We start from the raw sequence: 13608 nt of genomic DNA, 5'->3' as shown, positions 1-13608 counted from the left end.
AATTCTAATGTAGAACAGAAAATGGATGAGTAGTAAGTTGCTATTTTTGTGCAAAAGGTTTCTGATGGGGTAATATGTGTCTCCGGTGATCGAAGAGGGACGTTTGTAAGATTAACCTTTCAACTTTGAAGTTAATATACGACAATGAACTGTATTTCAGGTGACATAAGATCCGGTGAAAAATGGACATGTCTGCCTTATATAGACTTGTCTTGCTCAAACCCACAAATTAATAAGGCTGGGTGGAGGCAGATATAGTGGGTATGGACTTAAAACTTTGTCTTATCTAAAAAAAATCAGGGCAGACATGTCGGCTTTGCATCCATAAAAATTAAAATTTGTAAAAAAAATTTTAATGTCCATGTATGTAAAAATCCAAAATAAAATAAAATAGAATGGAGTAGAGCGAAAAAGACATATTAAAAATTGAAAGGCTAAAATCTTGTTTTTCAAAAAATTGTAGATAAAACGGACACGCCTAGACTAAATCTATATTACGAGATAAATCTTGCAGGTAAAATGGACTAGAATGATAGACTGAATCTATTTTGCCACCCTACTCATCATACTTATACAGAGAGAGGTTAAGGTCGTTTGTCAATGCAAATCTATGCTAGTATTGGTAAATGCTAGAAAATCCAACTATAAAGCAATGTCATTTGGAAGCTACAAGTGTCACAAATAGAATAACAGCATTTAAGTATTAGCCTCATTAGCTCACCTAAGCTGTAACTAGATTGGACCCACTTAAACATCACTATAGCTAATAGAAAGAAAAATAAAATCAAAATCGCCAAAATTGACTTTATAGCTTATTCACCTCAAAAATAGAACAAAATATTTGATATGTAACTTGAGAATTTACAGTTTAAAAATCATTACCTCTTTATACTATTATCCTCACTTCATAGAATGTAATTTGGTCAATGGAATGTTAAAACTTACAGATCAATATAACAAAAAAAATCAGAAAAATATAGTATATTCTATAGCTTTAGGGGACTATTTTTTCCAATCAGTTTTACAAATTGTCATCTAAACAAAAACTCTATAAGATTCAAAAAAATATTATCAAATGAATTAACTGTTGAAAGAGTTGCAAGAAAGAGTGAACACTGAAAGTTTCTAACATTGCATTCAATGCACAGCTTGTTCTTGATCCTTGTACAATTGCTCCAACCAAGCCGGAATCGTGTCTGTTCCGTTGTTAAGATTGTATTGCAGTTTCCGTTTCTGATTTTCATCGCTAAATCGGCTAGATTCCTGCGGCGTAGCATCCTTCACAAGTGAATTAACCCAAGAGACGTCTGGTTCGTTGTTATTTTCCTGTGTAGTTAAAGGAGTATTGCTGCTTCGAAATCCAAAAGAAGACGATTTCCTCAGCTTGTTAAGTTCCTCTCCGTGTATGGTCCAATCCAGTTTTCCATCGGGTGATCCCCAGTTGGAGAAGGCGTAAGGATTGACAGGAGAAAGAAGCTCGGAAGGACGGTTCGCCACGCTGCGCTCGATAAAGCTCTGGCTCCGCTTGGAAAAGGCGGCAGCTCTTGAATTTAAAGCTGCTGCAGATAACTCCCCGGATAGATCAAATCTAGTTGGCGATCCGATCACACTGGAAGTAGAATGGCCCGAAGTGTAGTTTTGCTGATTCATATTCGGACGCATTTGGATTCCAGTTGGAGATTGTAACTGAGTTCCTGCAGCATCGAGTGACATTCCGTGGAATTTATGAAACATTGATGGATCAAGTGATCCGAAAATGTCTTCAAGGTTATTAGGCTTCACGCCCGAAAACCGATTTAGTTCGCCGGTAGTTTGACTGCTCAAAGAAACCGGAAAAGATGGACTGTTAGGAATGGAATTTTTCCAGTTGGAAGGTGAGGAAAGACCGGATATCTCGTCCATCATTAGTTGCTGGCTTCGCCGCTGAGTTTCAGCCCTAATCATTGCGATATCTGAATCAATGTTTCTAGCAGTTCTTGCCGAATTCAACCTACTTCGAGGAAGCTGAAGGGTAGGGACCGAAACATTAGACTGTGCCTGCCACATGGCTGCCGCATTAACAGGAGAAGAAGCTCCAGATGGAGTCAAAGGCGGTGTTGACGATGGCGGCATCAAACCAGACGGAGAACTCAGCGCAGTAGGACTAAGTGAACCCATCTCTAATGCGGAAGCACTACTGTAATATGACCTCGGAGACGGGATAGCAGAACCGGTAGAAGCATACAAGGGGCGAAGCTCCTCAACCCTGTGAGCAAAGAAGCAAACTCTTCTTGTGCACGCGCTCTCATCCTTGCAAAGACGTGTCCGATACTGCGCAGGATGAAGCCAGCACTCGAAAATACCATGTGCATAATCACATGAATCCCCTTTGCTGCACGATCCTTTGCGAAACTCGGGACAAGGGACACAGCTATAAAGATATTTCTTTGGATCACGTCGCCTTGCGTTTTCCCCCGGATGAACAAATGGACACTCGGTCCAATCATGAGAATACGCCCTAGAACAAGGCTTCACTTTGAATGTGTACATCCTAAACTCATCGGTACTATATATTCCGTTCTTTATGTCAGGTAGAGAAAGATCAAGAGGATAATCTTTTGAAAAACGAGGCGAGTTTAAATCTTGCCTTTGATATTCATCAACACCGTCAATTGTCTCCGGAAATATAACACATGTTTGATCAGCCCCGCCCGTACCCTCCAGAAGAGCTTGCAACATCCTCTTCCTCAGATCAAACATAGAATTCCCCACCGAGACAACCAAGTCAACAGGCCGTTTACCGTTCGCATCAACAGCACCAGCATCCGCCGACGCATCAAGCAAAAGCTTCACAATCTCAGCAGAAGCAGCAGAACCCCCAACAACAGCACAATGAAGAGCAGTAGCACCGTCCGATCCACTACCCCGATTAACATCAACGCGACCCGTTCCAAGAATATACGCCGAAACATTCAAGCTTCCAAACATAGCAGCAACCATAAGAGGAGTCCTCTCTACATAACCCAATTTATTCGAACCAACCCTTCTCCCATACCACAAACCAACCTCATCGACATCACAACCTTCGTTTTCGACCGCGTCTTTGAAACCAATCACATCATCTGCCGCTGAAAATTCAAGCAAAGAATAAACATCCTGACGCCGACCTTCTTTATTCTCATTCTCATTCCCCATACCGCTGCACATGGAAATATGAAATATCTTCCCTTAATACCTCAACAGAATCTGAAAAGCCACACAAGAAAACAAGTTCAAGAATCTATTCTACCAACCATGATGTTTTTTTCTCAAATATAAAGCAAGAAAACTCAGTTTAACATAACGAAAGAGAAAACAGATAATTCTTGTCATTTGTTGGATGCATTTGCATGTGATTGCTGGTAAAACAAAAAACTTTTAGTTACAGAAAAATAAACAGACATAAAATTGGCAACAACGAAGAGAAACAAGAAATCGTTACAAACAGAAAAAAATAAAAAAATAAAACAACCTGTCCTATGTTGTTTTTTCCATGGTGAAATAAAACGATAATAATTTTCTTATCAAACCAAAACCCAATTATTATTTTTTCTGAACATTACATTAAAGATTCAAAGAAACCAATAAAGGAACCATTTTTTAACATGAATTCAAGAACCCATCATCATGAAGAAGTGAAAACAACATGCAAGAACAAAAAAATGAACCGTACCTTGGTTAAAACACAGAGAGAAGAAGTAGAGGATTTTTGTTTAGGAATGAGAAAGAGGGAGTGGAAGATTTTTCTAATAGTTTTTGGTTTTGGTCAAGAAAAGGGAGCTCACTAGTTTCCACTTCTTACCAGTTCCATTCTGTTTTTTTGTGGAGAAGTCACCAATTCCATTTGTTGTATTAAAAGAATAATAAAATTTATATAGTCTCCCATTTTCCAAATAAATATGGTCCTAGCTTTTTTTTTTTATGAATTACTGTAAAAAACTATAAATGAATAAAAAATATTACAACTTTGTAATTAATCTTAATAACTATTAGTTATTATTTCTTTTTTGTTAAATAGGATGTCTTATTGATTAAATGATATAGTTTTAAAATGTGGTCCATTATTATAAATGTATGATAAATTGAGGCAATTTAAAAATGTGGTCTATCATTTAAAAGATAAAATAAGAAAATACAATTAATTTTTGTACTAATACAAAATTATACTTATTTCAAAATAAAGAGAGTATGTCATAACAAATATTTTTTTATTTTTTATCTAATGTCTAAAATTTTGTCTCAAGTGATATGTTGTAAAATATGATTTTTTTTTGGTCAAAAATATAGATACATTAGTCATTGTATTCCTATACTTTTTGTTTTGGGTTGTTAAAATAGTTTTATATTGATTGTGAATAGATATTAAAGATAGTTTATATATAACAGATATCTTAAGTCAACAAAACACATTTTTAAAGGATAAAACTATGAGAGTTGTCACATTAAAGTGGACAATACCTCGTGCCGCAATGGCGCGGATAAAAGCAACTAATCACAAAGTAGTAGTATGAGTTCACTCCCTCTTAATAGCAAGTCACTCCAAAGGCAGGTGTGAGTCTCCACTACATCGACCTCAAACCAAATTTAAACTTGGGAGCTTGGAATGGTGCTGATCTTTGGCCAAGGATGATCCTTAGAGGCGTACAACAAAACTTTCAGGCACAACCTCAAAGATCAGTAAATTTCCATAGAAACAAACTCGAGGAACTAAAATGATACCATAACTAGTAACAATAATGATAATGATAAGCACACAAAAATGAGAGGATGTTGCGAAGCAAGAACTATATAACTCATTTACAACAAATATAACACTCGAGTATATTCATCCCCACCAAAAATAAACCACGAGGCCGACTCACACCCAATAAAGATTGGTTTTTCGTCCACCATCTCTTGATTAGGACGAACTTGCTCTCAAGATAATTCACTTGGCGTAGGGCATTTTCATAAGAAACTTGCAAAACAGAAAATTTGTCTTCAACATAATTCACATATTCTCTGGATAACTCAAGATTTTCTTAAAGCATCTCCTGACGATCGTCTTCAACTTTCTTCCAACTTTTTTAAGCCTCATTCAGTTACAGGCACAATCCTCGGCCCTCTTACACAAGGATTCTAAATCCTAGTTCTCTTTTGCAAGAGTGACCTCAACTATGGACAACGTCGACCAAGACGACGATGGAGCTTCATCTTTCCTCTTCACCTCTTGTAAAAGAGATTTCACCCTCTCACCTAATAAGTGAGGGTACCCAAAATTTTGCACTTCAGTCCTTATCTCTTTCAGCAAACCAATTGTCATGGTAAGCTCTTCAGATACTAGTCTCGCTCGATAGTAAGGCCAACAAATTTGTTTAATCCTTCTCAAAAATAGAGGATCAAAACTCACCAGTCGTCCATGGACCAGGACAGGTAAGAAGCAAAGGAGATAACACATTTGTGTTCAATGATGTACATACACCAAAATGAGACCTTCATACGTCTTGATCAAGCATCCAATGTCGAGGAGATGAGCCTTTCTCATGAGTCACCCCAACAAAGGGCCTAGTCACAGGGCTCCCTCCAGTTACAATCGACTTAAAATGTAAAGTACTTTGTACCACGACTCCATTCGAAGAATCCTAAACTTCCACTTGAATCAGGACATGAATAGTAGTAGTGATTGGACTGCGTCCTATTCATCTAAAGTATTGTGTTATAGCACTTCATGTTATATGTAAATTAAAGATTAATTAAAGACAAAGCAATAATGATCGTCTAAATAGCACAAGAGTAAAGAGGGAGTTGAAGGTGAGAAAAACACAAGAAGGGGATTGAATTGTGTTACCTTTATATTTCTTTTGTAAAAATCTCTTATAAGATTCTAAACTCAAAGCCTATAATCTCATATAGACACAAGTGTTTGCAATGGATAAAAAATAAGTTCAGAGATAGAGAGTGAAACAAAGAGAGACACAAGCAAATTTATATTGGTTCCTCCCATAAAACGAGAGTAGTCCAGTCCCCTTGCACTTCCAAGGGATTTCACCATAATAACAAGGGATTAGAAACGCTTAAGAATATAAGAAAGAGACTTTTAATGCTCAAACACATAAGTAAGAGACTTCTAATGCTCCAACACACAAGTAATAAATTTCATCTGCTCAAGCACACAAGCAAAAGACTTCTAACAGTCTAACTTAATCAGATAAGAGATTGTTTGAAAATTACACTTAATATACAACCAGAGGTGTAAATAGTATACAAATAAAAAATACTCTTAGGACTTATGAATTTATAAAATATGCAAATGATAAGAAATTATAAGTTAAAGTTGTGCTTTTGATTTGACAGAGTAACAACTCTTTTGATTGTCAAGGATTGATTGACTTTTTCAAGTCTTCAACTCCTTATATAGAGAGACAGAAAATACTCGTTGAAGAAAAGAGTTAGCACAAGTGAGTCTTAGAGAAGCTTGATCATAGACATTGGAATGTTACTTGAAATGGTTAATGTCGTTGAAAATACATTTGAATTCTCTTTTCTTCAAGAGGAATTATCTGTTGTATCCTAGTTGTCTGTGCCAATTTTTGTTTGGATATGCACGTGATCAGAAGAAGACAAATTTCTCTCTGAGCCTGATAGGGACCTATCAAATTCTTCTTGATCCATACGTTGACAGACCAAACTCTAATACCTTTAGAGTCTTAATTTTCATAGTTTGACTTTATTCAGAGTCTATTCTTCAGAAATTGACCTCCTTTAGAGTTTGAGTTTTTAGAGTCTAGTTCCCAGGTTCTAATCCTTCAGATTCTGAATCTTTTAGCTTCTCTTTAAATGTTCATTTTCAGTACTAGTACTAAGTTTATATCAGAAATTTTAGTCTATGGTCCTGCACACTTGAACATTAATTAGTATACCCATTTTTTCTTTAAATAATTTGGTATCATAAAAAATTTAGAGATATGGTACAAACCAATTTTGTTCCAACAGGAGTTTCCCACATTACTCGCCAAAGATGACCTTCCCGTTCTCCTCGAAACAACTTCCACTAACAAGCACGTCTATATGAACCAATTATTTTGCTTCCTTGGCGCTGCTCCGTGTGAAGTCAAGCTTCTCCAAGTATATATTTTGATGAAGACAACTTATATGCATTTTTATCAAGAAAGGATGAGAAAAATAAACAAATATATATAGATCAAGATTGCAACTTTGATGAAGATTAGTTTTGATTGATTGATCTTCAAACTCAAATTTGTACAAGTTAAAATTTAAACCTTCGTATAAATCAGTGCTCCAAAACACCTATATTTTTATACATATGCATTACCATAATAAACTCTTAGTGCCATTGGTTTCAATTAATTTGCAGAAGCATTTTTTCACTTTTTGCTTCATAGCATATGTGATTTAGTTGGTTATTCTGATTCGGATATGCATGTTGTAAAACTGATCATAAAAGTACGAGCGGTACATGTCACATATTAGGAAACACATTAGTATCATGGTCATGCAAGAAACAAGCTTTTGTCTCTCTTAGCACGAGTGAAGCAGAATACATTGCAGCAGGAAGTTATTGTGCACAAATCTTATGGTTAAAACAACAACTTAATGACTATGGGCTAAATCTTGGATGCGTTCCTTTAAAGTGTGACAACTAAAGTTCTATCAGCATAACAAAGAATCTATTCATGCACTCAAGAACCGAACACATAGATATTCTGCATCGTTTCCTTCACGATCATATTCTCAAAGGTGACGTTGAAGTATCATTCATGGATACGCATAATCAATTAGCGGACATTTTCACGAAACCAATTAAAAAGGAACTTTTCTTTAAGATTCGAAGAGAACAAGACATTTTGGATGAACATGACGTATGATAACTCTCTCGATTATCCACTTACTCAAGTTCATCATTTAAGGTGCATGCTAAAATTCTTCATATTTAATTTTTTCACAATTTCATTTGTAAATTTTTTTATTTAATATGTTTTGATCAAGTTATGTGCTTATATGTTGCTTAAACTTGTTATCTAAATATTAGATATGTTTTTATGTGATTAAAATTGTGGATTATTTAAGCATCATTGCTACTATTTTTATGTTTTTTCAATTTTTTTCTTCAAGTAACCAGTTACCTGAGATGAAGTAACTGGTTACCTCATCGAAAAATTCAATTCCAGTGCTTCTGTATTGTTGTTTTCATGCAAGTAACTTGTTACATTACACCAAGTAATCGGTTACACTATACCGAATTTTATTTTATTTTATTTTCTATTTTAATAGCTTTTGATTTGTAGTCAGTCTCTCATCTCTCTTCCATCTACTCACCTATTGGAAATCAATGTCATTAACCCCAATCTTTACTACCCACTCACAATACTCCATTTACCAACCTCGTCTCTTTTACCCATTCATCAAAACATATTATATAATACCTTTGTCACACTTTAAACCAAATAAGCCATTTCAAAAAGCACATTCTTTCACCTAAAAGGGGCATTCCGAAAATCACCCCCACAAACCCTAACTTTCTCTCCTCTCAAGCTCCATAAATGACTCCTCCAAGTAAAGCAAAGGAAAAGGAAAAGGTTGGTGAAGGTTCCTCTAACCCAACTCTAGATTCTGACACTGCAATTATAGAACCCTCTCTAAAGTCTAGGAGGTTGCTCTTCGATTTTAGAAATCCCCCCTTACACCTCCAAAGTATGGTAATCTTGTCTCTTTCTCAAATTTGAGCTTTGATTTTCATGGACTGTTAAACTTTCAAGGAATTAGTAAATTTTTACTGGTGATTATGGTTATGTTTACCCGGACCTTGTTAAAGATTTTTATAGGAAGTTGAAGGTTACAAATGATTTTATTGTGTCTTCTCTTGTTAAACAAAAAGAAATTTTGTTAACTCAAGAGGAATTTGGTTATGCTTGGGTATTCCGTCTATCGGTGTTCGTCTTCATCAAGGCTTTGTTTGTGCTGATCCAGAATTTAAGGACTATGAAGCATCAGTCGTGTCTCAGAACAAGATGTTGTAAGCAAACAATCAGCCTCCGCTCTGATTCACCTCTATTTAGTTGCCTTATAGGTTAGTGATTGTATGTTGCATTATTTAATTGCATACATACTCTTGCCAAAGATTTCTAATCATTTGCAACATAGTGTTCTTAATTTACAACTCATTTATGCAATTAAGAAGAAAATCAAATTGAATTGGGCCTTTTTGATAATGTTCAACATGCTACGTCAAAAGAGGCTTAATGGTGGACTCCCCTGTTGTCGACCAATTTCAAACATTTTGGAATATTGTGGTGTTGAATTAAAATGGGAACCCAAAATTGTGATGTCTTCGAAATAGTGTGAGATAACTTTCAAAGAAGCCAACAAGTAGATGGGAATTTTTCAAGATGTGGATGGGATATTCAAGCATCTTATTCAAGGTACATCATCTTCGCAAGCAGCTCCAGCTCAAGCTCCAGCTCTGACTCCGACTCTGGTTCCAACTCAATTTTAGGTTCCAACCAAATTTTACACCAATGAGTTTCTCTACAACAAAATATGCTCAGTCGAGAACCACATGAACACTCCTTTGATAACCTTTGCTTAGAACTTCTCACTCCTATTGCAAACTCCAAGCGAACCCATGAGGAAAGTGAGGAGGATATGGATGAAGATGAAACCTAATGTCTTTGTGTTTCTTGTTCTTTTTATGTTGTTGTTATGGTTTAATGTTTTATTTATGTTTGTTTAAGACTATGTTCTATTTCCATTTTGTTGCTGTTATGTCTTTGTCAACCGTTTAAGACGATATATTGTTCCATGTTTTGTCATAATGTTATATTTTGTTACATTGTGTGTTATGCTTCTCCTATTTGCATATCTATATTGTAGTTTTTGCTTCTTTCCCCCCATCTTTTTTATAATAACAATAGGGGAGAAGAGGCACGGGGCATGTGTATTTCGGCTTGCTAGTATACAATTATGTGCAGCAAAAAAATTGTGTTCAAATCACTCCATGATTCAAGAAAAGTATTGATTAAGGGGGGCTATCAAGATAGGGGAGCATACACATTAGGACAAGTCAATCTCTACAAAGAAACTCATGCACTTCATTTTTCGATAGTTATCATCATCATTAAGGGGGAGAATGTGAAGTCAAGCCTCTTCAAGTATATGTTTTGATGAAGACAACTTATATGCATTTTTATCAAGAAAGGATGAGCAAAAGGGACAAATAACTATGGATCAAGATTTCAACTTTGATGAAGATTAGTTTTGATTGATTGATCTTCAAACTCAAATTGATACAAGTTAAAATTTAAACCTTCGTATAAATTAGTGCTAAAAAATACCTATATTTTCATACATATGCATTACCATAACAAATTCTTAGTGTCATTGGTTTCAAGTAATTTGCACAAGCGTTTTTTTTCACTTTTTGCTTCAGAGTAACCGGTTACATGAAGCCAAGTAACCGGTTACTTGAAACTGGTTGTGTCTCTGTTTGCATGTTTTTAGCCTGTTTTGGGTGAAGTATCCAGTTACCTCATTTCAAGTAACTGGTTACCTGGGCATATTTTTTTGAAACTTTTTAGGCATCGCTTAGGAGTAACCCGTTACCTCATTTCAAGTAACTGATTACTACTAATTCAGTGGGACTTTTTCATGCATTTTCTAATCCAAACGAAATTCCTTTCTAAACCATTGACCATTACATTGATTGATCATTATACACCATTTTCTAAATGGTATGATACTCATATAAATACCATACAATTGAGATATCAATGCTTCACCTCTTTTATTGCAATTTAAACATCATGTTCTCACCAATTTTCATGCAAGTGTTTGATACTTGTGTTTTTATTAAGATTTTTTCTGCACATTGTTTCATATCAAGTCAAAAAAAATTCTCATTCATTCATAAACACTTGAGCACTATTATATCATTATAAATTGCTTATTTGAAAGAGATGATCAATTATAGTGATTGATATATACTTTATTTACTTCATGTTCTACTAACAAGGAAAACTTGGATAGCTCAAGTCTAAGTTCAAGGTGGTAAATTAGAGCTGTTTTTTAGGGGGAGTTTGAAGATAGATCAGAAATAGCATGGTATTCCTGAGTTTATCTTTGGACTTTTGTATGAGCTATTAAGTTGTGTTAAAGAAAATATTGTACAAGCTATTAAGTTGTTTAATGATGATGTAATTATATGATTACAAAATTTACAAAGTTTACATGTTTATCATGAAAGCTTGTGTTGTTTTTATTGTGGTTTTATTCCTATCTACAGGTTTAATTGTGTTTTGGTTATTTTAGCCAAAATTTGTCAAAGGGGGGGGGGATTCTTAGTTCCATGATTTTGGGTTGGCAACAATTTTGCTAAAATCTGGTTCTTGACATATGCTAAGCGAGATGTCGTAACATCTTGATTATACTGATACAACAGAGTTTGAACTTACTGTGAAGAAAGATGTTCTACCAGATGTCATGCCATCCTGAACCAGAACATCATTACAGGTTGTTTTAAATCTTGACAAATTTGATTAGATTTTGTGATATTTCTTTCAGAAATATCTCAATAATAATCGCAGGTCAAGAAGATTCAATCTGGAACTAGATAATCAAATCAAGTTAGCATTAAAGTTTCTAAAATTTGCTGATTGGGCAATTTAGGAAACTTGAAGATTTGTTCCAAGATTAGAAGATAAATCTCTACAAACTTGTTGCAATTCTCAGCATGGGCATCAAGTAATGTTTGGGCAAATTTTTTAAAGCTCATTGACTGCTAAGGACTATTTAAAGAGAACCTTAACCTAAAAAAATACAACTTACACAATTGTAAAATCAGGGGAAGTGTTAGGTTTGCAGTTTTGAGAGTCTCTTGTGTTTCAAGTCTCCCACGTATCTTTTGGTACTGTGTGGCAGACTGTATGTCACTTGACTGTTTGTCAAGATGTTTGTTCTCACTCAAAAGACTTTAGGTAATGAGTTGAGTATTGTCCTCACTCTTAAGCTTTTAAGTATATAATGAGTATTGTTCTTGATCAAAGCTTTTAAGCAAGATCAAGTTTTGTTCTTAGTTAAAGCTGTGAAGCAAGACTAAGTTTATTTGACCGGAAGTGTAATCTTGCCTTGTCACTAGTTTGTGACTTGTTTATTTAAAAGTGTGATCTTTCTATTTTGGTTCTCTTAGTCACGGGGTGTGTGTTTGTTTTATCACTGCGGTGATTGGAAGTTGGATGGCGATTTCTCAGATCTATATGTCGACTTCTAGGAAGAAGTAGTGTTGGATAGTGATTATGCGAGAAGTTGTAAACAAGGGTGTTTAGCTTTGAACTAATATTGCTGATAGTGAACTTCCTTAATGACTTGGTAGCCCCAATATTATGTTTCTGGCTGGTAAATATGTGATCTGTCAGCAGATGATGTCAAGACATCTGTCTTGACATTGTTGTTTGTGTTGAGACATTAATCTCAACTTGTAAGTTGTGTTGGTTGTCACTATGTGATTTATCTGCATGTTAAAGTTTCATATGAATGTCATTATCATGTATCAAGATCAGATGTCATATCATTTGTCTTAATGTCATGTTTTGATGTTGAAACATCAGTATTAACATGTTATATCTGCAGTGTACCTGAAAAGTAGATGCTAAGGGTAGTTTATATACAACTCTCATACACCTCAATCCAATAAGCATCTTTTCTAAAGGATAAAGTCATAAGAATTCTTATGCCCAAATCGGACAATACCTTGTAGACATAATGGTGTAGACTAGAGATTGACCGAAACATTAAAAAGAAGGGTCGGGCCCACGTACTCACACCTTACTCCTTATCCCCAGTGCAACTGTTTCAAAATGGTCAAAATAATTCCACATTGAGAATCAAAGTTAAGAGATTAAAAATAGTTTATATACAACACATATACACATCAACTCAATGACACACATTTTCTAAAAGTTAAAGTTATGAAATTCTTACACGAAAACAAGCACTATAAACTCGATCCTACTTTTCATAATTTTAATTTATTCATTATTTTAATAACACTCAGAATAAAATAAAATAAAATAGTTTTTACATTGAACTATAAAACGTTTTTTTTAATAGTATAAGATATTTTAACATAAACAAACTTATAAATTAGTATATTGAAAGCGAAATTAAAATACTTATAATAATTCTATACATATTTTCTAATACTTTTAAAACTAAAAAAATGTATCATTTATAAATATTTATTTATCGTCATTTATTCAAACCGTCTTCTAAATAATAAGAACACTTTTTTTTAATCTCCTCTTTGAAGCTTTTCCCCATTATCTCTCAGAAATCTCCAGAATAAGTCTAAGAAATAGAAATGGAGGAGAAAACAAAAGAAAAAAGGGTGGAAAACAAAGGCACGTGGACCCGGCTGCGCACAATATCTAATACTTCTTCGAGTAGTGGATTCACACGTGTCAATCGTAATCTAGGAAAAGCAAATCAACCTAATATTTCGGATTGTCACGCTTTTCACGTTTTGGATTTTATGCTTTGGACCAGTTTCTTTGGTGTCACCGACTGTCATTTATGACAAGCTCACAGTTGCGTTTTCTT

At 34.7% G+C, this 13608-nt stretch overlaps 1 protein-coding gene across 2 annotated transcripts; it reads right to left on the bottom strand.

Moving 5' to 3' along the window:
- Window positions 1-763: 763 nt before the first annotated feature.
- On the bottom strand, window positions 764-3870 carry LOC131637247 (zinc finger CCCH domain-containing protein 66-like). Of its 2 annotated transcripts, none has more exons than XM_058907831.1 (2): window positions 3692-3870; window positions 764-3178 (listed from the first exon to the last, which is right to left on the bottom strand). In XM_058907831.1, the coding sequence occupies exon 2, from the start codon at window positions 3172-3174 to the stop codon at window positions 1138-1140; it is 2037 nt and encodes a 678-aa protein (XP_058763814.1). In that variant the 5' UTR covers window positions 3175-3178; window positions 3692-3870; the 3' UTR covers window positions 764-1137. The 2 variants fall into 2 exon arrangements, with proteins under 2 accessions (XP_058763814.1, XP_058763813.1); XM_058907830.1 differs by having other exon boundaries at window positions 774-3225.
- Between the last annotated feature and the right edge of the window lie 9738 nt (window positions 3871-13608).

This window comes from Vicia villosa, unplaced genomic scaffold (genome assembly GCF_029867415.1).
Source record: "Vicia villosa cultivar HV-30 ecotype Madison, WI unplaced genomic scaffold, Vvil1.0 ctg.001953F_1_1, whole genome shotgun sequence".
Taxonomy (NCBI): domain Eukaryota; kingdom Viridiplantae; phylum Streptophyta; class Magnoliopsida; order Fabales; family Fabaceae; genus Vicia; species Vicia villosa.
This window is presented reverse-complemented; position numbering and strand designations above follow the sequence as displayed.

Bases quoted from the DNA above. Each gene is read 5' to 3' on its own strand.
- LOC131637247 (XM_058907830.1), bottom strand. From the start codon at position 3,186: ATGTGCAGCGGTATGGGGAATGAGAATGAGAATAAAGAAGGTCGGCGT.